This window comes from Centruroides sculpturatus, unplaced genomic scaffold, assembly GCF_000671375.1.
Source record: "Centruroides sculpturatus isolate CEXI.00-Female unplaced genomic scaffold, Cexi_2.0 scaffold1234, whole genome shotgun sequence".
Lineage (NCBI taxonomy): Eukaryota > Metazoa > Arthropoda > Arachnida > Scorpiones > Buthidae > Centruroides > Centruroides sculpturatus.
Window position 1 is genome coordinate 1 of NW_019385398.1, and position 26,722 is coordinate 26,722.

The window sequence follows — 26,722 nt, forward strand, 5'->3', positions numbered from 1 at the left end:
CCCCGGCCGTCGTCTCCGGCGGAGGCTCGACGCGCGCGCTCGGGGGGCGTCGACGCGCCACGGCCCACCGCTACAAAATTTAAATTACCACGTCACGCTGGATACTTACACGCTATTTACAGGGCGCCGCGGCGGAAGACGACGCGCGGTCTCTCCCGGCGGCGGGCAGAAACGCGCGCGTCGTCGACGTGACGCCGCTCCGCAAATTCCGCGGCGCGGAGATATGTGGCCGCCCCCCGGGCCGGAGGGCGGGGGGCGATTTCTAATAAATAAATTAAACCGGCGGAGAAAGAAGAGCGGAGAGAGGGGGGAGAGATCAGAGCTCGAAAAACAAACGGATGCAAGAGGAATAAATACTGCCGCATCCCAGAGAAACGGGCAGATCCAAAACCAGGGTGACGTTTTCGCTTTCTACCGGAGGAGGGCGAAGAGGAGGGAGAGGCGGAGGGGGCCGGCGTCCGGAAGCGTCGGCTCGAGACGACGCCCCCACGCCGCCGAAAGCCGCCTCCAGAGTGACCAGGGTGAAGTCTCCCGGGAATCATAAATCCGGGAATCTGTTGGGGTCTTCTTGGTACTCGGAGGGTACGTCGAACAGGGCGTCGGCCAGGTCTTTGCGGAAGTGGAAATCCTGAAAGGTGATTCGGGCCGTCACCGTGGGCAGAATGGGAATATCTGCAAAAGCCAAAAATCAGTGGAGTGTGGTCGGACCGCGGCCAGAACACAGGACGGCACTCACCTATTTTGACGGGAAAGCCGGAGGGCAACTTCATCTGAACGAACTCCCGTAACTTATTGAAGTGTTTGAAGGGCGCGATGACCTCCAGAACGTTCAGCAGACTGAAATGCGGGAAAAACAGACGGTTAGAAGAGTCGGGCGGCGCGGGCGCGTAACGGAAAAAGAAAAACATCAACTTACGCGTCGACCGAGAGAGGAAATTCTTCGCTCTGTAAAGCAGAAAATTCGGCGAATTAGCACCGGACCACCTTCGATTTCTACTTGTAAATATTAAGACCGAATTGCCCGCGGGCCGAAACCCGAAGATACCACGCGCGGTTCCTTTTTCGCCGTCGACGGATAAGAAGGAAAAGGGTTTACCATGGCCAGTGTGGCTTTAAACACTTTCGACGTCTCTTTGCACATCATGCTGCGTCCCAAGTGGCAGTTCTTTCCCACCGGCGCGTTGACGTATTCCTCCCAACTTATTCGAGACACCTTCGGAGGCTGTAACGACTTTCTCCTCTGCGGCTGCCAACAAAAATATTATTATTTAACCACGGTCCGAAAAGACAAAACCTAATTGCAGTCTATTCTGTCGGAATCGGAAAAGTCTCCCGTTTCCATCGTCGCGGCCGTTTTACGGGAATGTCCGACACATGGGGACAGAACATTTTTTATCCTCGGTCAATTACTGAAATTATCGGTCCCCTCTTCTTAGCCGCGGTCGAATTCGAGGGTGGGCTACGTCCGTTCTTTTCTCCACGGATTACCCCAAATACGACGATAAACCCTGGCCGGACACCTCCTTTACGTTTAGCCAATCCGAGTACGAGAAAGTTAATTCGTCGGTAAAAAGTAAAAGGAAATTTCGGCTACCGGCTTCGTTGAGCGCGAAATATCACGAGTAAATAGGAGAATTTGTACAATTTAAGGCTTACCTCCGAACCGTCCAAATTGACGGAATTTCCCTTTGTAAAACTTTCGATTATTGCTTTATTTTTTTGTAAATCTTCTTCCGTTAAATGTTCTCTCCTGGAATTAGAAACCGTTTCAGCTTCGTCACTTATTGTTTAAATTACAAAACTTCCATCGACATTGCGTCGTCACTAAATAAACGAAATTTAATGTCGTAACACAAAACTCAAATCCTAATTGAAAAACAACAGTAGTTATTCCGGCTATAACGACGGATTACAATATTTATTTATTTATTCCTTAAAAGGAGATTGATTAGCTTACTTTATTTTATTGGAAAAGAAAATAATTACGCATGGGGTACATTTTATTTTCCCGGCCGTTACGTACACGTAACCGGGGAAATTTTTGGAATCGTTTTTTGCCTATCTCCGGGTTTTGACACTTCCCGAATCCAAACGAGTCAAAAAATTTCCGTGGATGCGTGTGTGTCGACTATTTCTATTTCGCTTAATATCTCGGGATTAAGTAACGAAATTTGGCGTAAGCCGGGGACATCCATGCTATTCGAGTTTGGTGGTTAAAGATCGAAGGGTGGAAAGTAAAATAAGTCGCGCGTATCTCCGGTAGGTCGGACTTAATGACGATTTTACTGCTTATTATACTTTATATAAATAAAACTCGTCCCTACCCTCAAAATTAAGCGTTTTGCCACTTTATAGTAATTAGCGTCGGCTAGAGCGGCACGACTGAAAAAATGTGAGACCACGGAGAGCGTCCTTTGTCGTTGGAAAAAGCCAAAAATCGTTAGGAGCGAGGTCTTGAGAGTAGGGAGCGTGAGAAACCACTTCGAAGTCGTTTTCGCCAAGAAACCCGTGTGTAGCATTGCCCGAAGAGCTGGGGTATTGTCTCGATGAAAGAGCGCGCGTACAGCCTTTCCCGGCCGTTTTTCTAGCCAAGTTCGAAGCAATTCGTAATGGCAACGCGATTGCGCGTGTGAAGCAACTGGCTCCAAGCGCGCACTGGTGTCAGATCGGCTGGTGCGCGGGAAATGCGCCTCGTATTTCACTCCGAGTCAAATAAAATTACTGTAGCGAGTGTTATATGTTAAGAATTAATTAACCCGAAGAACTCGGCTTCTTGCGAGAAATCGAACGTATTTTTAGACCTATCTAAAAATTCTCTAATTAGTCTTGGAAGAGGATGAACCTAATTCTCGCATCTGGTAAAAACGGTTAAGACTGGCTATAGAACTATGAAGGTTATCTTAAGTAAGTTGTTTATCGCACAGAGTGACCGATCTAACACGTTTTAAAACTTCTTACTCCTCTATTGTACGCAACTTAAAGAATTTTTAAAATGTGTTAGGTCGGGCGCTTGTGATAAACTCTTACGTAAGATAACCTTCGTAAATATAAATCAAATACTATAATGTAATACGATAGAAGTACGAAATAATCCAATAATATTAATCTTTGTTGTAGTTATTTTTTTGTCCGAGCGACGCTGGGCTCGTCCGCTAGTTGATAGAATAAATATTGAATGTAATTCGCGTGTTTTTTTCAATTTTAACAGGCGTCATTTTTACACTTTTCTGGTCTCGAAAATAGAGGCGCGAATTACAATTGGGCACAAAGTAATGCGACCTCATTCGCATCGTTTGCTCTGCTTTTCTTCTAGTTTCGCAATTTACGTGTATTACGGTCGGTATAAACGTGGTACGCGTCCCTCTGGCTACTTCGGTTTTAATTTTGGTTTGGGAACACGAACGGTCTTTGAACTATAGCCAGCGGAGTGTTCTATAAAGCTATCTTTAAACGGAGTTATCCACTACGCTGAAGAACACGTAAGCTTATAGATATTCCAATGTTATATTATGTATCTGGTAAATTTTGTGTTTGCGCGTATCAATGTAAAATTTCGTTGTTAAAATGTTGGTCGTATCGTAATTTTGACTAACTTTTGTACCGATCTGCAGATTCTCCGTACCCGATAAATGTGACCGTCGTCAAGCGCTTTAAACCTGAAAATAAAACACTTTGCATTTATTGCCGTTTGAGTACATTAACTTCCCGTGGCTGCGTATTATAGTGTAAGCGTATTTGGAAGCTAACTACTTTCCAGTTTGATGTCTCGAAAACCACTGCACGTTCTACTCCATGGCCAGCGGAATCCACATATTGCTGCAAACAGCACTATAATGCATTTATACACGAGCGTATAAAATATTCAAGCCCGACTGGTATTAGCAATTAAATTCTGTATTTGGCTACATTTATCGGGTTTTAGAGCGAGACTACCCCTAAAACACTTGCATCGCTGTCGGACTTGGGCAAGTCCTCCAAGTTTGTCTTCCATTTTAATTAGAAGTGGACAAAATTTGAGTTGCAAGATTCGAAGATGCGATACGCGGCGAGTTAACAGAAGCATTCGACGATAAAGAATCTTAAAATGTCAATAATCAGAACTTAATTACATCCATTTACACCATTCTATAAAGTCGAAGAAATACTTATTACTTATATACTGACCTCTTTCGTGATTCTAATAAGAGTCCATTAATAATGTAGAAATCTGCTAAAAATGGTCCGACCATCTCCTGAAATAAACAAACAAAACAGTTTATGCTAATCTCCACTCGAGTTTAAATGATTACTTAAGCATAATACACACCACATACAAAATAAACTTTTAAATTTGACATTTTATCAGTCACAGAATAATTCTTTAATTAAAATACATTATTAAGTATTTAAGTTCATATAATATTAAAACATATTTCGGCATAAGAAAAAAATAAATATAAAACTTCATTTGCTTTAATAAAATATTTATGAAATAAACAAGGCACACATTTACCCAAATTAAACCGTAAAGGATGGAACTGTTTATGCAGAAATTTGAATCTATGGAATGTCCACTGATTATTGAAATGGCCCGGTTTAAAATTAGAGAGAAACTTTTGATTTTTATACCTCAAACCCATCTCAAACAGAATTTTGCATATTTGAGAGAAATCAAACAAGTTTTTGCAGATATTAAGTTTTAATAACTGAAATGTGACAAAAATACCAACAATATACATAGATTAACCTCAAAATTCATTGCCAAACGTCGTATCTTTTAAGATCAAAATGAAAATAATGTTCTGAAGTGAAACTTAAAGTTAGTGGTCTTAACTTAACTTTTGTGGTTATGATAAGTTTGGGTTTGAGGCATATTAATAGCCAATAGAAAATTGTTAAAAAGTAGATCACATAGATTGATAAATTCTTTAAAAATTGCTAAATTTAAACAATTTTTGTTGAAAATAAATCTCTGCGATTACAGAATTATTTTTAATCAGTATATATGCTTGATTGAATTAATTTTGTTTGTATCAAATCACAAGTTTTATATATATAATTATTTTACATTGAGACAATCCAAAATTATCTTTTTTTAACTGATGTGTCTAACAGTTTCAATCAAATTTGCTTGTGAATTCTCATACATAAATCTTAGAATTTATAATATAATATAAACAAGCAAATGTGTAAGACAAGTTTTCTGAAGAGATAAAGTTGCAAAAATTTCGTTGGTTGCATTATTGTGATGGTGAGATTGCAAATGAAAACTATAACTATAATGAATTAAACTGTAACATTTGTTTTCTTTGTTTATAGCGGGGCTTCTTAAACTATGGGTTGCTTAGCAAAATCTTGGAGTCGCGAGATTTTAATGCAAAATATTGAAAATAATTTGTGAGAGTTTGAAAATGGCACACTTTGTGTCATAGGTTTCGTGACTTGCGCTTTGTGTCACTTCTGGTGCAGCGAGACAATGATTCGGCAACACTGATTGTAGTGTGAACTAGTGTAGTGTTGTCGCTTTTAAGTGTATTCGGTTGTCTCTATTCCATTGTAACACAAGAGTGAACTGTGGTAGTACACCATTATTGTTTTTGCAAATTTGTATATATCTTTATTTTATATATATATATTTTTTGGGGGGATTGCGAAAAAATCACAATCATAAATGGGGTTGTGAATAAAAAAAAGTTTAAGAAGCCCTGGTTTATAGAAACAAAAATAAGTAAAAGAAAAATGTGAGTTAACTTCCATATTTGAATGCTGTTTTGTCACACTGCTTTTTATGAAACTACTATTATTTAACACTTTTATTCACCTATGCTTGTTTCTGAGAGTAAATCATTTGAATAGAGGCTTTATAACAAAGTTATTTATCAAGATTTACATTGCCTTAATTTCCATTAAAAACATGAATTGACATTTACTCCATAAAAGTTTACTAGAACGAAAACAAAATCTTTGTGTAACTCACATTACCATCACGTACTGCACGCTGCCAAAGTGGGCATTTTAAATAAAACTCTTACTGTCTCAAATATTTCATTTTTCTCCTTTTTCATTTTATTTAGGATATAATTATATCTATAATGAACTGCCAAAATAAGTGAAATAGTATTCAACATTTAAAACTGACCCAACTTTAGGCTATTCTATTAAGAGTAGAGAACAAAAACTGACAAAATTTTTTATCATTTGATAAACAAAACACAAGTGAAATACATAATAAAAATAAAAAGTTTATTTTAGCATTTATTTAGACATTATCAACTTGAAAAAATTAATAGAACGGTTTGAGAGTCAATCACTTAATTGTTACAGTGAATAACAAATTCACTGTAAAGGACTAACATACAATAAGATTGATAGTGGACTTGTAAATAATTCTCTGCCAGATATTATTTAGAGACAGAAAAGTTAGTTTTCAAGATAAAAGTTCATGTAAGTGTGTCTAAAGTGTGGATTGATGCACAGAAAATGGACAGAGGACTAGAAGGCAAGATGTATGTATGCATTACTTATAGTTTTAGAAAAAGTTTCAATAGTAAATGAATGTGCTTGCAGCAGGCAAAGGATTTTTCACATTTTTGAAAGACATTCATGGTAAGTTTAGACAAAGGAAAGGCTATTAGATATGTTTGTGTTTGAGTTAAAATTAGCAGATGGTCCTCATCATTACACAAACCATTATCAAATTGACTTTTAAAGACAGATTACTCAAGAGCTATTTGCAAGAAATTACAGTACTTTACAATTTTGTAAATGTAATCATTAGTGTAAAAATCTGTATTTTGATATAACAATTTAATGTTGGTCAAATAAGTCTCTAAATTCAAAAACAGTTTTTTCCTGATGTTGCAAATTGAAAATATCTTTTAAATGCAACACTCTTTCTATAAATTTACAATTATTCTATTTCTCTAAAGAAATCAAGTACAAATGGATCAATTCTTTATGAGAAAGCAAGTATTTATTCAAGGTATTGTGCTTTTATATCAATGAATTACAGTAAAACCTGGATTTAACAGACAAAGTTACTTCATGTAAGGCTGATGTCTTTCTTGTATGTATGTATGTATGTATGTATGTATGTATGTATGTTATGATAAGTTTGGGTTTGAGGCATATTAGCAGCCAATAGAAAACTAACATAGCCATCCAAAGAAGCAGATTATACTACTTTTTTAAACAATTTCAAAAACACAAGAGTTATGGAAAATGCAATTTCTTATCAGAACAGGAGTAGATTGTTTGAATTTCCAAAAAACCTAAGTTCAAAACAATAAAAGAAATGAGTAATTTAAGTATTCAATAATTCTCAGGGTGATTATATATTGCCATACGATAACTAACTTAGAACTAATCAATAGAATTAGAATTCTTTCTTTCCTTTGTCTGTACATTTCTAAATTAAAATGAAACTTGAATCTACAACTAAAAAATAGTTTGTATAGTTATATGACAGCTGATAATTAATATAGCTTGAAAGAGCCTGCAAATAGATCTGGCTGTAACTGATTTAAATCATTTATATTTAATCATTCTTTAAAACAGTTAAATCATTTAATCTGTGTATTTATGATTTGCAATAGGCATTTCATATAACATTTTGAATTTGTTTTGAATGTTGTCACGATATACTGAAATAAAATTTGGTTCATATTAAACTCCAATTATAAATAATAGAACATTTTTCATTTACTTCAATGAATTTTTATAATTGATTGTATTTGTTAATTGATAAAAATAATTTGTAAGCAAAATTCATTTTGTTTCAAATTGATAAAAATATCTTCTCTCTTCAACAGAAATTCTCTTCTTTTTTTTATGTTTTCTAAAATTGTTACACTAAAACATTATTGCTTAAATCATATTTAAATTATTTATTGTTGTAGTTTTGAATGATAAATCAAATAACTTACTGTTCTATATTCTCTGAATAGCCAGCCCGTCTGCGCTCGTGTGAAAGTTATGGATTTTGTAGACATTTGGGCCGCAACTATGTCGCTGCTCATCAAAATATCCACTTCATCTTCTATTTCGGCTTCAGATTCCTATAAAATACAAACTCTGTGAAATTGAAATCCAAACCACGGTAGGTCTATGATGAAATACTGGTCGTCCGTACCTCGTATCTTACTATCTGGTAAACTTTTAGTTTGTTATCCAGAACGATCAGCGACTTTGAAGGTTTCGCATCTCCGTTAAACAAAAAGCTGATGTCGCCTCTTTCCCATTTCATATCACTGAAATCGACTAGAGTCGTATCTAACCTGTTTGAAAACAATTTAAGAGATAATTCTAATAAGAATAGGTAGACAAAGTTACTTATCACCTCTTAAAAGTCTCAGTTTTAAAAATAATTACCAGTTTATTTGTCTCTGTGAACATAAAAATCATTACACTTATTATTTTTTATAATAATATACAGGTATCCCTTGTATAACATGGTAGTTACATTCCGTAAAAGTGCTATGTTATGCAAATCTGTGATACACATAAAAAGGACAAATGCAAAACATAGGGTTAGGTTCCAGAAGTTAGCAAAATTAAATTTTTTTACTAAGAGAAGTATGTTTATTAAATCAGTCAATAATTTATTTCCAATCAATAATTAATTAACAATCACAAGTAAAAGTACCATATTACATGTTAATATTAATTTTAGTTAAATGAGGGAGTTTTCTTTTCACAAAATTTTATTGTCTTCTGAGCTTTTTTGTTGATCTTAATCAGAAGTATCGACTACTACATTTTTCTTATTTTTGTCATAAAAAATTTTTATGGACGACGAAATAAAAATATGTTATTAATCAAAAATGTATTCTAGCAATTCATGTTTGTTCAGTTGAGTAACAAGTGACTTTTTTCCAGAATTTGTGTTTGAATACCAACATACCATTGTATTTCATTTGTCATTTTTACAAATGGTTAAAAAAGTTTAATAACACTTACCTTTTTAGGTAAGTGTTATTATATGAAGGTTAATCTATAAAAAGAAAACACAGCGACAGTCTTAAGGGATAAAGTCTGAAAGCAACAATAATAATGACAACCACCACCAATTGTTAGGAAATTAGGACAAAGAAGGAAAAAATTGCAGTATCAGTTTTCTTTAAAGTATACCTGATGAAAAGCACAAAATAATTTGAAAATTTCAATTCTTAAAATCTGTGGGCAAATTTGAGACGATGCACGTGCTTACTTAAAAAAAATATTGAACAACAAAGTTTACACTTAAAAACTGTGAAATTTTGTATGTAGGATTTCCAAAACCATGTTAGAGCAAAACTGGAAGTTGTGTGATACAGGGGATATCCCCAATTATCAAACAGTGTTGTACGAGGGATACCTGTATTTCTGATTACTTGAATTTTTGTTTATTTCCATACAGTAGCCCCCCTATAACACGATAAGACAATTCAGTTTTATATGAATTCCATGTTGTACGAGTCACTTAGATTTTACAAATATGTGTGCCGGGCTGTGAACAGCTCATGTATTTGTAAAATCTAAGTGACTCATACAACGTGGAATTCATATAAAATGGAATTATCTACCATATTATAGGGGGGTCTACTGTATTAAAGGCATCTTGAAATGCCTTTTATATGGAAATAAAATTGATTAAAGCTTATAAATTTAACACATTTACAAGCTTTAATCAATTTAAAAATTCATCATATTTATTCCTATAAAGTAACAAAACATATTGACTTGTAATCTACCAAACTTATATAAATATGTATAATAATGTTAGATTACAAGCCAGTTATTTACTTCTAAAACTAAGATTAAAAAAATTCTGAAGTATTTTTACATAATTGTCTTCTAAATTTAATTCCTTTATAATTGTTTTGCTTATCACAACTTGTTTTCAATGTTTAAATGACAAATTCTAGCTTTTTAACTTCCCAGCTTATAATTATTATATGAAGCTTAACTTTCATTTACATTATTATACAGGGTCTTTCAACATTAGGTGTCATTTTAAATCAACAGAAAAATGCAATGTTTTTGTGAAAAATGGTGATATTTTTATTTTAATCTAAAGTACAAACTCTGAGGTTAGTAATGGAACACAATATCTGCCAAATGTCCACCTCGGCTCTTCTTACAAGCATTCTTTTGATGAAATTTTTCATCACGTTTTCACATAGTAGCAACTGTATTTCGCCAATAGCAGATGTAATATTGTCTTTGAGTGCTTGAATCATTGCTGGAGCATTGGCATAGACTTTATCTTTAACATAGCCCCAAAGAAAAAAGTCTAATGGTGTTAAATTGCAAGATCTTGGCAGACAATTGAAGTCTCTACTTCGAGAAATCACATGTCCAGGAAATTTTTCACGCAATAGAGCCATTGTTTCACAAGCTGTGTGGCAATTAGTGCTGTCCTGCTGAAAATAAATGTCATCTGCATCCATAGCATCAATTTTAAACAAAAAAAAAAAAAAAAAGTTAGTCAACATTGTTCGGTAACGCAATCCATTCACTGCAATGGTCAAACCAGCAGCATTTTTGAAAAGTATGGACCAATAACACCACCAGCCCAAAAATCTCACCAAACTGTCACTTGTTATGGTTGGAGAGGTTGTTCAACTATTTCTCTTGGATTTTCGGAGCCCAGATGCAACAGTTTTGCTTGTTTACGTACCCAGACAGATGAAAATGAGCCATAGCACTCAGAATAATTTTGTTTAAAAAATCATGATCTTGTTCATGCATTTCCAGCACCCAATCAGCGGATACATGGCATTGTATGTGATCTGCTGGCTTCAATTCTTGTGTCAACTGTAACTTATAAGCATGTAGGCCAAGATCTTTATGCAAAATATGGTGCAAACTGGCTTGTGATATCCCCAATTCCTATGACTATCTCAAAATGGACAAACCTCAGTTTTCAGCCGCACTCAGCTAAAGCAGCGATATTTGCAGCTGACCTGGCTGGATGAGCACAAGTTGGAGTCTACACATCATTAACTTGTCCAAGACGTTCGAATTTATTGATTACATTCAATATAGCTGTGCGAGAAGGTGCTTGATGACGACCAAATGCAGTATGTACTTTATGAACCATCTTCACAATATTTTCACCATTTTTCTAGTGGATTTTCACTATTTCAATGCATTGTGCGAGTGTGTATATCTGAAAACCTCCTAGTTTTTACTTGTCAAATGTCACTGCAATGACATTGTATGTTGACAGTTGAAAAATGATGCAAAATTTAAAATGACACCCATTGTTGAAAGACCCATTATAATTCAATTTTTTGCTTACAATTATATTCTGAATGTCATAAAATGGCATCAATCTGAATTCAATGTGTGTGTAGAGAAAGCACTTTGATGATATTATTATTTTCAATTAAAAGCTTACGACATCAGATGGCACTGAAAGCTCATCGGCAAATGGATTAATAATTTTATAACACAAAAAATTATAGCTTTGTATTCTACATATAATGTAAAAAAATCTATATTTATTCATATTTTATTATTCTGTGAAGAAATAAAATAGTCTGTAAGAATTTTGTGATTTGTTATATTAATATTAATTACAGATTCATAACTAAAATTTTTAATACTCTTAATTTTAAACTGATAATTCTATACAGCGTAATTATTTCAAAACATCAAACTAATAGTGAATATAGAAAATAATTTACCTGATATTTGAACCTTTCTTGTGAATTCGACATATGTCTGAAGGTAATATTCTGGACACGAGAGGAACTAAAAAAAGAAAGAAATATTCTTAAATAGTCAAGATATTTAAATACAATGTAATAAATACTATAGTAGTTATAATGTTTAAAATAGATGCCACAAGTATTCAAAGAAAACTGTTGATCTAATTGCAAAGCATGTCTACTTAGCAATTCTACAATCAGTCAAGAATATTGAAAGATAAAATAATGCTTTCTTTTTGTCAAAAATTAGTGAATGTTTCTAAGCACAATTAATGTTTAAATCTAATCTAGAAATAACAAATTTTCAATTTATATCAAATTATTTTATACTTAGAAAAGTATTGGCTTATATTAGTATTCTTAATCCATAATTTAAAGGATTTATAACTGCTAAAAACCATATATATACATCTTTGTCGTAGATAAACACATGCGTTCCTCTTATATAAATACCTGTCAGTAAATAACCACACCATGATAGATACCTTAAAAACCAGTAGTATTTTTAATTTTCAAATGTTTTTGGCCATTTTTATTGACCTTTTGGATAAAATGGCAATTGAATGACTGTCAATATCTGTCAGTATTTTCCACAGAAATTTTCACCTGCTGCACGGAATGAAGGAATACTTCAACGGGAGTTTTCACCTCCCAAAACAATGCTGCCTAGTGTTATAAAATTTTATTTATAAATATAATTCTTCTTTTTTACAATACAGCCACTCCTCAACTTAACAACCCACCTGTTTAATGCCGACTTACCACTCCGACTTACAACCTACTTTAATCTTAGTCTAATTCCCACATTGGTCAATATTCACTATACAAAGCATTCACAATTTACAAGACTACATATTTAATTTATAACTATGTACTTTATTATGCATCCCATTTAGAAAATTTGATGACTAAAATACTAATCTGAATATCATTTTCTTTTAATGAATGAACTTTTAATTTTTTGTGGTATATCATTTTTCTGATTTTTCTGATTGTATTTTTATGTTCTGTAATATGTAAAAAATGCCTTTTCTTTATTTACAATAAATAAAAATGATTAAACTCCTCATTTAACAACCTATTCTTAGGAATGGAAATCTATCATTAAGTGAAGAGTGGCTGAAAACTTTTCTTGAAGGGTATTTGAAGGAGACTGTGCAAGGTTAATTCATCACTCTGCAATGTCTGTCAATAGACGATTAATTTGATAAAACAATCTCTTTTTGACTATGGCCATCGGTTTAACCTTTCTTAAAATGAGTAAAAAAGCACCATTCTCTGATCCAACTTTTTACTCATTGAAATGCAATTTAATAAATACAAAGCTATTATTATATTTAATATGCAAAAAACTGCACACACGTGCTTACAATAAAAACCTTTTGAAAAATTACTGCAAAAACAAAAATTTCCCATTTCTGAAACATGGAAATGCCAAAGACAAACTTAGTTCCCACTTGCAAAAAGATTGAAATGAAAAGCAAGCAAATAACAAAAATTTGTGTCAACTTAGTTTTCCAAAAATATAAAATGCCTGTCTTGTGGAATACGGAAAATCAAACAATGTCTACTTTTGATGTATTAGAATGATATCAAAATATCAAGATGGATTATAGTCAAGAGCAAATTATTCACCTGTCAAAATAATGTCATTCTTGATTTCCTCTCCTTTCTGTATTTTTTTTCTGAGAGTTCAATATCAATGTATAAAAGTTAATATGCATTTCACATTTTGTCCTAAGTGATCAAGGTTTTGTATGGTATATTCTCATGCTGATCTATTAATGTCAAATTATTTGCTTTCAACTTTGTTATTTAGTTCTTTTCCTGCATATGGTAACAAAAAAAAACCCTTTTAAGTTGGTTTTCTGGACTCTCTCTACTCTAAGCAAATGGAATATTTCTGTTTTCTGTTTCTGTAATATATGGAAACTTAACTTCACGATTATTTCCATTCCTCTCATTATTCATTATCAACTCATGTGATCTGCTAGATTAATTAATCTGGAAGTTGTTGAAACTAGCTGGGAAATGACACTCACTAGAAAGGCATCAGCAAAAACAGAATTTGTTAATTTAAATTTAACAAGTTTTGTGTTTGTAATGATTACAGTAGACCCCCTATAACATGGTAGATACGTTCCGTGTTATATGAATTTCGTATTGTACGAGTCACTTAAATACGTGAGCCAATCACAGCCCGGCACGTGTGCAGTTTAGAGGCTATGGCAGTTTGAAAGTTTTTCTTCCATAAAATTAACCGATTCTAGACTAATTCGACTCAACATTTCCAAAATACGTATAATTTTTTGGGAATAATCCATATAAACTATGCTATAAACAAAAAATTGTAGGATTACTTACTGAGTGTGCACCGTTTCACAACACCATTGCTTAAGCTTGTTTTCATTGCAAAGCGGCTCATCTAACAGTGGGCATGTGCTTCCTGATAAATTATTTTTCTGCAAAAAATTCGCTGAACTTTGGAGACATCATTAATATAAATATAATTTTTATGGCCTTTAAATAATAAATGATTTTTAGTAGGTCTGCTGCTCGTTTAAACTCAACAGTTTGTGCAATATCCACTATTCATCCAGATTCGACCAATCCTGTCGTGNCTTTAAATAATAAATGATTTTTAGTAGGTCTGCTGCTCGTTTAAACTCAACAGTTTGTGCAATATCCACTATTCATCCAGATTCGACCAATCCTGTCGTGACACGAGTCGACGATGACATTTTACTGTGTTATACAAGTCTCTTTTAGCATGTTATACGAACATAAATGCAATTTTTTCGCCATGTTATATGAACCTGTGTTATAGGGGGGGTCTACTGTACCACATACTTCATCCATAAATTTCCAAACATCCAAAAATAATCATAATTCTAGCAACTAATGGATCACTTTTTGTTGGAAAAATATCTAATACTAAATCTCCATTGAAAATTCATTCTAATTCAAGCTCTAAAATGTCTGAATGTTTGGAGATATATTTCTTTGGACAAAAGAAATTCTTATAACAAATTATATACTGTAATAAACCCATTTAACAGGTTCAGTGCCAAAGATACTTTGGAGTAGCCTATGCTATCTTATCTAATATGCCAAGGATGTTTGTATGTTCCCTCAAGGTTTGTTTATCTCGTTTTGAAAAATTTTATCGTTATTTATAGAAAAGAAAGTTAATTTTATTGTTTACTTCAAAGAATGTAATTCATCTATTGATTTTGGATTAGTAAGTTTGTGATTAAATATTAACAGTTTGTATTTATGAGGGTACATTGAAACAAATGCCTCCAAGATCATAATTTTTTATTAATAAACATATTTCAGAAATGTAAGTATGAAAGGATAATTGAAAATATTCTCTATCCATTGACGTAATCACTTTTCCACATAATTCCCATTTATGGCAACATACTTATACCAATGTACAATGAGATGTGCAAATCTAATCCTGTAAAAGTCAAAAGTCCTCTTGTGCAACCACTTCAATACCTCTGCTATCACCATCACATCTGAAGAGAAACGTGCACTCAAAACATTGCTTAAGCTTTAGAAACAAGAAAAACTTGCAAGGTGCAAAGTCTGGGCTATAGGATGGAGTAAAATGTCATCAAACCAAAGCTTCTCTATTGTGTGTGTTTGCTTGCTTGTGTGAGGTCAAATGTTGTCTTGGTGGAGATTTGTCATCATCTCAGAACAAACCATATGAAGCCGTCGCTTCAAGATTTCTTTGAGTGACAATATATTGTTACAGGTTGATAGACATGCCATAGTCTAGGAAGTCAAGATGAATGATATCATTGCAGTCCCAGAAAACAGTAATCAACTTTTCTTGTTGAGGGAATTGCTTTGAATTTCTTCAGTTGAGGTAAAACTTTGTGTCTGTACACCAAGGACTGACATTTTATCTCAGTAAGGGTGTGACTATGCAGATGTGAATTTAGTAGTGAGCAAGAGGTTGCAAGTGATATAATTCTCAGAAAGAAAAACATGCACAAGCGAGAAATCTTGCTGGCATGAACAAATTTCTAGTTCTCGCACATATCTGACAGGGTTTGATATTTATCGCATCTTACTTCTTCTTGCCACATATTCTCACTCACTTGTGTCTGCATAGACGCACCCTAACATTTTAGTATGCCCAGAATTTGTCACCAGTCACAATTCTAAGGAGAAAGGCATCACCATCTGTGCCTTAACAGGTCAAGAGTTGTTGACAAATTTCTTTTGCTGGTCTTTCATTTCATCAGTTAACTGTCGAGGTACCCAATGCACACAAAATTTCCCGTATTGTCTGCCACACATTTCAGATAATGTGATGCACTTTCTCCTAAGAAATATCCAAAATTTCTGCATTTCAATTCTCATAAACCAATTTGTAAACAGAAGCCACTTGCCCGTTGCCACAAGCAGATACCAATCATCCACCACATGCTTGGTCATCCCTCAGATTTGTGTCAGCAGGATTCTCATCTTTCATAGTTCTTACCCTCCTTCTAACTTTACTGACATCAATGCATGCATCTGCATATAGAGCATGTCAATTGGAGCCACTCTCTTTGCAGTAAGAAATTTGACAACAGCTAGCTCATTGCTTTACCAAATGTTCATGTAAGTAATCATCTTCAAATCTGAAATGTGCAAATACAATGTTGCTGAGAATCACCATTAGGTGGACATGCATACCAAGAATCAAGAAAAATTCCAAGCTTCTTTGGCATAATCTGTCCCATCATCATAAAAGTTATGACCTTGAAGACATTACTTTTGAATATAACCACACAAAAGTTTTGTGGATTGCAAAGATTGTCTAGTGAGAGTGAATATTTGCATTAGTATTCTGTATATTAATATTACTGGTCCAAAAAACTTGTTACGAATTATAATTATAAAAATTGTATTTTTGTTTAATGAAGTTTTCCAAATCTATTAATTAATTTTTGTGTTTCTTTATTAAAATAAATTTTTATTTACAAATTTGACACACATATTGGCAAAATAATATAAATTTTCTTTTTAAATTTATTAAAAAATGTCACACAAAATATCCTTTTTGCAATTAATTTAAATTTTTCAGCATACTGACAGGAAATTTGGATTTATATAAGCAGTAAACATATTAAATGATAAAATAATTAATTTTTTATGGTAAAATTAAAGAAATATAAAACAAAATTTAAAGTTGTTAATCTTATTCTAAACGTGATTTAAATTTCTTGCATGTGATCAGATAAAATGTATAAAATAAACACTTAAAAATGAAACGGCTCCACAAAAGCAATATTTTGTAAGTAAAGAACTAAGATTTACTTTTCTGGCAATAAAAAATAGAGGAAAACTTGGTTCACCAAATAATAATTTTATTAAAAAAATATTTGGAGTCAATAATTTAAATTGAATAAATCATTTTTAGAATATAAATATCATTGAAACAATATTTACTTACCCCAACTCTGAAAATCCCATTTCAGCTCCATAAAGAAGTCACCCATTTGATTTAACGCACGAATTAAATCGGGTCTTCTTAATTCCATCGCTTCGCGAGATTGAGATTTCAGTTTTCTCAACAGAGACGCAACTAATAAAGTAGTAATTATCATTTTTAATTCATAAAATTTTACAACTAATTTGATAGAATTTTAAATTAGTTTATTTGTTTCAATTAATTCTTTTTTGAAAAATCATTCACAAAATAATATCTTTTCACAAAAAACATGCAAATATCATCTGAAAAAATGTATGAAAGTTTACAACAAATCTATTAGACAAATTGGAGTTGGATATTAAAATAGGAGAAATGTTAAATAAAAAATATCTGAGTTTACAATTAAATAACAAAATTAATTTAGTAAGAGAGATGACATCACAAACTTAATACTTGTGATGTACAGTCTAACAGAAGTATAAACACACCTGTTTTTTTAATTAACTTAAATTTAATTTATTACTTAACAAAAAAAGTTTTATAATAGATATAAAATAATTACGTCATTTACACAACTTTTTAGATTTTGACTAACAAAATTATAAACACAGTGTTAAGAAATAACAAAAATTGTTTTGATATTTTTAAATCCCATCTTTTGATGAAATTAGTTGAAATATTCTATCTGCCATTGAGTTTACTAATTTTTAAATTTCTTCAGTTAGTGCCTGCCATGCTTCCATAATTTCCAATTTTAGTTCATTTACACTGTTATACTGATTGTATCCTCCATAGACAGCAAATGTTAGACAGCTCTATAAATTTTTAATTGGATTCATATCTGGACTTCTAGATCAATTACCTTATTTCTTTCTTTTTTCAAGCCATTGTTTTGTTGATTTTGAGGTATGTGCCAAAGCATCGTTCTGTTGCAATTTCCAGTTACTTCCACCAATTAATGGCCCAAATGTAATTAAGTTGTCATAGAGCATCTTTTCAGTTTTCACAGTTCATTTTACCACTAATAAAAACATCTCTCTCTTATCACTATATCCAAAACCTGCCCATACCTGATCCTCCTCCACACTGTCTACTCATTTTCACTTTTTCATTCTTTTTTAAGTCATTCCAGTAACTTGAAGTCATCCAGTCCATCTAAATTCCATTTTTGTTTTTTTAAATCTGTAAACACTATTTTATGCCACTCTGAGATCCAGGACATTTTTTTCTTTTGCCTGTTGAAGTCTAGCTAATTGGTGCTGTTCAGTTAATTTTAGTTTGTTTCATTTTTAGGAAGTTCACAGTTTGATTATTATTTAGGGTTCTCCAAGCAGTCATGTGCAATACATTTGTAGGTAGAGCAGCTGCAGCTTCTCTTCATGGCATGTTTTTGTTTGTTATTAATTGAAATACTTGGCATCTATCTTCATCAATCAGGCTTTTAGGCCTACTGTAAGGAACCAAGTCCGAGCATTATTTTTAGTTTTCTTTTTTGCTTTTTATTCTATTTTTGTTTGGGGCTTATGTTTTATTAGGACGAAGGTTTCCTCACCACTTACCTTAGAAACTTAAAAATAGAAGAAAGAAAATCAACTCACCGACGAAGAAAAAAAAAGCGCCATAGAAAAAAACTCGCACACACTTGCGCTCCTGAGAAGAAAAAGTAAGTCCGCACCAAGAAACAGGGGTGACCCAACGAGCACAACTTAGGAACTTGCTTAAACCTTAAAGAATAAAACATCCTGAAAAATTGTATAAAAGAATAATGTAAAAGGTTAGCGAGTATTGTCGGGAAATAGGCTGCCAGGCAGAAAGGAAAAGTTAACTGTTAGCGATAAGTATGTAAATGAGGGGAGTGATTTCAATCAGAATTGTGACGTCACCTCATAGTATAAAGTCCAAACCTCAAGTGAAGATGACAGAGGTGAGCTTCTGTTAGCAACGAGCGTGGTGAGCTTTGTAGCAACAAACGACAAGAGGTGTCCGAGAGCAATAAAGTGGTTCCAAGGCGATTTTGAAGTTATTCGATTTGTGGATCGAAGATTAGAGAAAGTCTTGAGAGTTGAGGAAAAGGGTTCCTAGTGTATTGAGGTGATGATTAGGACCTTAGTTCAAAAGAATTGTTGTACATAAGTTAAGTCTTTGAATTTTTTGTCGAGTTCCAAAGGGGTATAGATTTAAGTTAGCAAATAGAGTGATTTGAGTTTTGTCAGGTTGATTCTTATTGATTTTTTTCTTTGAATAAATTTGTTGTTGATTGTTACTAATTTTTGTACATAGTCGTTATTATAATTATTAAATATTGAATTTGATTTTGACTAACTTTGTCATTATTTAATTCGGTGCACACTTAAAGTCCGGGCCTGGCACATTAACGCGAATCCACGTAAAGTACCCATTAGGTAACGGCTATTTCCGGCACAAAGTTGTGTTGCTAATCATTGTAAAAAGCATAAAAATAACTTAGTACTTTACACTACCAGATCATTTAATTTTTCTATACTGTTCTTTTTGCTGTAAAACAAGCCTTACAGCAGATGTAGAACGATTCACACTAGCTGCTACTTATGTTAATGACTTGCCAGATCCACATAGTAAATGTATTTCGTGAATTTCTTGTTCTGTTAGACTGAACCACAAGGCATTGTTTAAAATCCTTTCAAAATTTCTAAACACTGTTTAAATTGCCACCATATTTGATTTCAAAACTATTGTTGCCCTCTATTGTTAATAATAAGAAGAGCAACTTAAATTATTGTACATTTTTAGTCATTTTTAACTCTGTGTTTATAATTTTGTTACAGTCCAAAATTAAAAAATTGAAATAACTTTTAAACTAGTGATCATTTTAATATAAAAATTTACCAAAAATGTATTAAATTATTATCTATATCTATAAATAATTTTTATAAATTTTTAACCTAAAATTAAAAAAAATTAAAAAAACAGGTGTTTATACTTTTGTTATTGATTGTAATATCTCACTAAATTAATTAATAGGCAATAAATGTAAAAACTGTTTAAATATAATTTGAAATAACAGGAATATACGGTAACAAGACCAGACACGGCAAAATGAGACAAACATTAAGTACTCAGAAACTGAAAATATCGAAGGAAGTACAGGATAAGACACATTTAGACAAAGTCAGACATAAAAACTTAATGACTGCAACACAACCAATAGATAAATGGACAGTTAACAGAATATTATAATGGCCAAAACACATAATATAAAAAATAGATGAGATTCTACCGAGAGAGATTTACAATTAGAGAACAACAGGGCAATGAGGAAGAGGAAGATCTAAGAAAAGATAAAAGAATACTATCAAAAGAAATCAATGAATACATTCCGGTATTCTCTGTCAAGTTTGTATGGGTAATCCGATTTGACTTTACCAAAGCATCTAATGTAGATATTTATAAATTTTTATTCGTAAAAATACATAAAAGAACAATTTAAACATCACATCTAATATCAATAATAGTTCTTATTAATCTTTTTAATTAAAAGTTAGAATTATTTTGAATGTACTTAAATTTTGATTTTCATTTTACAAGTTCTCTTCCATTTTTAATTTTGGATTTTAAATTTTTTATCTTCACATTATGAAAATGTTATCATCTTTATTTTACAAATTAGGATATAAAAGAAATCTCTAGATATAGATTAACATTAAAGGTATGGTTTAAATAGAAAGCAAAAGGAATGGCAAAGACAGAGAAGGTGGACTTATTCTATACATTAAGGCAAAAAAATTAAAGAATTATCGTTCAACTTATAAGACATAAAAAGACTCATTTCATTCACTGAATTAATCATAATTACGTGATTTTAATTTTGTTGTGCCTACTTCAGTGACCGATACAGTCTGTCCAAAAGTTCGGTACAGTGTAGCATATTGTTACTAATCATTTATAAATGTGCACGATACTGTTTAAAATAACTATTTAACTTGCATAGATAATAGATAAAGAGGTCTAATGTTAATTAAAAAATCTGTATTATCATCAAAATATTTGAAATACTAAGTATACTTTGCATTTATTCAAAATTTTCACAGAATGCATAGAATTCAACAAAAATAATCTGGAAATATTACTTAATTTCTCAAGTATTTATATAAACATCACTTATGTTAATGCAGAAAAATTGATCGGTTGTCTGCCCTAGTTTACGATTCGCTGATATTTTAAAAATTAATTAATAAAAAAGAACAAACAATCCTGTCATTGCTGCTATTTTATAGTTAATTTGAATAATTTTTCATTTATTGATGACGAGTTTAACTTCTGTTTTCCATTTATAATTACAATTATTTTTAAACTCTTGATAATTTTGACAGTTTGTAAAAAAAATAAATATCAAACCATACTGTCATATATTCAAGAACACGAAACAACCATGACAAAGACAAAAGATGCTTTAATAGAATGGAATAACACAAAATTTTCAAATTACTGTTCTCAATAACAAAAATCTAGTACAAAAAAAGTGTTTAAATCCATCATTGCAACAGAAAGTGGATTAAAATGCTTTGTTACAATGAGAAACACTATTATTAAATTTAAACTAGCTTAACTAGTTTGTAATTATTTAATCTGTTACTTGAATAGATTCTGTTTAGAATCTCTTCAAATATAACTATGCAAATAAGTTACAATTTTCGTCATCATCAATTAAAAGATCTTACTTGTCTGTCTGTCTCCGTAACTGATGGCCTCCGCCAATGGGCTCCAACCATAGATGTTCTTCATTTTGACCGGCGCTCCATGCGCAAGTAACAATTGCACACATTCTAATAAATAATAAAAGTAAGAGAATGTAAATTCTTCTTATATTCAGCATTTTTATTTGGCATTAAATTCAGTGTAAAACTTCAAGTTATATCAAGCTTTAGACAGAATTTAATGCAAAATGATAATAATTATTAAATTAATTAATTGATTTAGTCATACTACAGCCCAAGTGAAATTTGCTTAATACTAAATGCTGGACTTTGTTTACAGGTAATATAAGACACATTTTAAAAATTTTCCATAAACTTTATCAAATTATGCAATGCATAAATGTAATTCATTAAAAAACAATTGTAAAACTAAGAAAAAGTCACATANACTACAGCCCAAGTGAAATTTGCTTAATACTAAATGCTGGACTTTGTTTACAGGTAATATAAGACACATTTTAAAAATTTTCCATAAACTTTATCAAATTATGCAATGCATAAATGTAATTCATTAAAAAACAATTGTAAAACTAAGAAAAAGTCACATATTTTTAACTGGAAGCATTTAAAAGCAAACTTCCATATTAATATTCAATAACCGTAATGATGATAAACCATTTTCAGATTTTACTTTGATATTTTAAAATAATTTAATTCTAAATCTCTAAATAATTTTAAATTTCCAGAAATTATTAATAATTAACAAAACATACTTTGTCCTCACAAATAGGAACAGATGCATTTTCATTCGCAGCTGCTGTCAAAAGAATTTTTAATACGGAAAAAAATATATGCAAAATATAATACATAAAATGCATTATTTAGAAGCTTCTCTTTAATATTTTGAATATTTTTTCTTTAAACATGCACAAACACGACATCCATCGATCATGTTAATCGATCTGGCGTCATCACAAGATAAAATATTTTGGTTTCAAATGTCGGAAATACAAAAATTAAAATCAAATAATACTAAAAATAATGCATCTGTCAAACAATGCACATTTTTTTTTTTTTAAATTTAAATTCTACAAAAATTGTTTATGTTTAATTTATTAAAAATTCTAATAGTTAAGATGTAGAAGCTAGCATCCAGTCAAAACAAAAATTACAAGATCTTGAATTAATCATTTTTGTTATTGTAATACTTTTATTTATTGTTACATATTATAAATAGAATTTGTGATATTTAAGATAACCTATTCCTTCCTAAAGGAGTGAAAATAATTAATTAACTTTGTTTATGTCAGAGAGAATTATAATGTTATACATATGTGATGTTTTACTTAAGGAGAAAAATAATTAGGGATTCTTATATTTGAGCCTCTTCCATTTTTATTTTATTTAACATTTTATTAATTTGCACATTCATCGAGTTAGCTAAAGTTGATCAGAATGTAAAAATCTGGGGTTAATTTTCAATAAAAAACTGTTAATTGTAGAATGTTTTAATAGAATAATAAAAGACCTTTCAAGATGTGGGATTACGCAGTGATTTCATAGCTATATATCATATAAATCTGCACTTCGATAATTTGCGAAAGGGGAAATCCTTGATTCACTGTTGTCTTCCAGTATGGTTGGCTGCTAAGTTGATTCTAGATTTTTATTAAAATAAATGACACATTAAACAGTTGATTTGTTGTTTTAACAAATTTTGCAACCTTCTTTACACCAATTTCATTGATGTAATCTGTGCAAAAATTATTTTCAAAATTTTATCATCATTTAAATATTTATAATATAAAATTTTATCAAAATATTTTAAGGGTTTTTATCATCTTGTAGAGTTGGGTTTCCTTGTCCAAAATAGATTAACCCAAATTACATCTTATCTGTATATTAATAGATACTGTTTAGATATTCGACAGCAATCCTTTTAAATCGACTGGAACTAGAAAATTCTTTACATGACAATTATGTAAATTTTAAATGTTTCAGTAAAAGAAAACTTCTTGTTTATTTTATGTATGTGATGGGAGATTCTTTCTTGCCTGAATGGGTATTTCCATTAATTTCCAAAATAAATTATTTTATCATCACTATAAAGATATTCCCTTGATCATGCTTATGTTGAAGTAATTAATAAATGATGCTTAGTTTATTCATTATATATCTACTATGAGAATATTTATGAAAGAGACAAATAATTGAGTCCCAAACTCCCATAATATTGTTCTTTGTACTTTTGTTCTTATATTATAATATGCTCCATATTTTCATGCAGAATATTATATCGTTGAATAATAAGAGCAACAATTTGTACTAAGTAAAATTGTCACCAACCTCGAAATTAGTCCAGTCGTCATCAAAATTAATCATGTTTCTAACATTTTTGACCTACACTGAAAGTCTTCACCAGGAAATTAGAACATAACAGAATCTTCAAACAGGAAAATTTAATTTTATCAAAATTGGCAGTTGTGCGCTTATCTTGTAAAACATTACGAGGATGCGCACAACTGCTGATTTAAATTGTATTCAATATGAAATTAAATTTTTCCATTTGAAAATTCTATGAATATTCTGTTATGTTCTAATTTCCTGAGGAAGACTTTCAGAATATGTCAAAAATGTTAAAAACGTGATAATTTTGATGACAACTAGACTAATTTTGAGGTTGGTGACAATTTTACTTAGTATAAACTGTTCAACTAGTTAGAATTTCAAAAATTATTAACAATTTGTACTCTATTTTACATGGTCTTTATGATTTGTATACAGTATTTTAATTATAACACAGTAAGGGGATTGTACAATACATATGATATAATTAATATACTTTCAATTTTAAGATAAATAACACAATTAAAATTTTAAAAATTTGAAGAAACCAAGTCATCTTTCTGCCACATTCAATCATCAGAAAACAATAGTCTTTCTTCAGAGAAATGAGTTTTTAAAATTATATACAGTTGACCTCCCTACAAGACAGTAGATACGTTCCATTCCTTAGGAATCCGATTTCTTACGAGTCCTTCCAATCACAGCCCGACACGTGTCAAGTTTACGGACTACGGCTGTCTGAAAGGTTTTCTTCCATAAAATTAATCGATTCTAGACTAATCCGACTCAACATTTCCAAAATACGTATATTTTTTTTGGAAATAATCCGTATAAACTACGCTATAAACAAAAAATTGTAGGATTACTTACCGAGTGTGCACCATTCGACATTGCCGTTGCTCAAGCTTGTTTTCGTCACGGAACAGCTCAACAAACTGTGGCCGCGATTTATGATGTTATTTTTCTGCGAAAACTTCGCTGAACTTTGGAGACATCATTAATATAAATAATTTTTATGGCCATTGAATAAGAAATGTTTCTTTCACAAGAAATGTATAAAATTACAGTACTGTATTAAACTTATGGTACCTAATTTACATACTGTACAATAGTTCGCCTAAACTCTCCATAGCGTGGCGTCAGGCAGCGGAAAATATATATATAATTATAATAAAGTTACAATAAATTAAGTTAATATGTAATTATATATACAATACCTAATTTATATATAATTTATATATAATACTGTACAGACGATAGTAATCTCTCTGTAGCGTGGCGCTTGACGGCGCGGAAAGTAGTTCGGCTGCCTGATGACGTTTTATGTAATTATAGAAGTGTTTTTACCGTTTTTTACGGATACCATCGCAATTTTTTCACTGTCTTATAGGAATCGTAATTATAGGAACCCGTTTTATAGGGGTCTACTGTATATATATTTAATTGGCTTATCATTATTTTTTAAATTGTTTTACATATTTCTGCAGAGGCATAGCCTACAATAAAAGGTCATCTCTGTGACAAAAGACTGTTATTGTTTTCTGATGATTGAACATGGCAGAAAGATGACAACTTAGTTTCTTCAAATTTTTTTAATCTTAAAAAATACCATCAGCCATTTTTAATTCAAACACAAAAATAAAGAAGAAAGTATGTTGTCTTCACATTTCCATCATGTCTAATCAACTGTTTTACATAATTTTTGTGTAGATTCTAATAAAAAGTCATCTCTGTGAAGGAAGACTGTTTTATTCCTGATGATAGGACATGACAGAAGTATGAAGACAACTTACTTTCTTCTATATTTTTAACTGTGTAAAAATATAATCAGCCATTTTAGTTGAAATTAGTATATAATAACTTATTTATATATAGATATGATACAGGTGATGGTGGAAGCGTGTTCATTTTACTTTTTAATTTTTTTGAACGAAAATTATATAAATATTTGAGGCGATGTGTTAGCAAAGCCTCTTCTATGTGGCTTACAGAATTGGGTTTGTTTTCAAAATCTATTCCATCAATTTTGATTAAACTTTGCTATTTTCCATTAATTGCAATGAAGAATCCAAAAATGTAATAAAATGTGGGTCCATAACCGCATTTTTGAGAGCGTGTGATAAAGTGATGTCGTACAATGTTTCACGGTTGCTACCAAGTCTTCTATGGGCCTCGCTATGTGTGTTCATTCTCAAAATTTAATGGGCCAATTTAGATAAAACTTTGCCATTTTCCATTAATTATGGTGAGAAACCCAAAAATGAAATGAGAGTCCATTTAAATGTAAAAAATAGAAGTCCATGAATTTGTTTTCAATATACAGAGAGAGGTATTAAAGTGACAATGTCTTTGCTCTCTGATGCAACTGAGCATGCCTAACAGAATTTATACCTAGGAATCAAAAATAAAAACAGCACCGTTTACACCTAAAGGAAAATACACATGAATAAGGAACAAAGCAATTGTCATTAATTGTTTTATTCTTGGATCTCCTTTCTACAGCTGGCAAGTATAAGGATCACCAGTTTTGTGGCACCAAGTTCACCTATCCACATCTGTCAGATACAAGGTTTGCCTCTTCTGTTCCTAAC

The 26,722-nt window shown here is 31.7% G+C and overlaps 1 protein-coding gene across 1 annotated transcript in view; it reads right to left on the bottom strand.

Annotated features, from left to right (window-relative positions):
• Nucleotides 1–8: 8 nt before the first annotated feature.
• LOC111638530 (ankyrin repeat domain-containing protein 13C-like) overlaps nt 9–26,722 on the bottom strand; it is a 49,011-nt gene continuing 22,297 nt past the window's right edge. The window contains exons 3-13 of the mRNA XM_023384246.1: nt 21,810–21,914; nt 17,134–17,265; nt 11,652–11,718; nt 8,111–8,255; nt 7,905–8,036; nt 4,165–4,232; nt 1,657–1,750; nt 1,097–1,246; nt 917–945; nt 737–837; nt 9–672 (exon numbers count right to left, since the gene is read on the bottom strand). Coding sequence (XP_023240014.1) covers nt 539–672; nt 737–837; nt 917–945; nt 1,097–1,246; nt 1,657–1,750; nt 4,165–4,232; nt 7,905–8,036; nt 8,111–8,255; nt 11,652–11,718; nt 17,134–17,265; nt 21,810–21,914 — 1,157 coding nt within the window. The 3' untranslated portion in view covers nt 9–538. The remainder of the gene's footprint in view (nt 673–736; nt 838–916; nt 946–1,096; nt 1,247–1,656; nt 1,751–4,164; nt 4,233–7,904; nt 8,037–8,110; nt 8,256–11,651; nt 11,719–17,133; nt 17,266–21,809; nt 21,915–26,722) is intronic.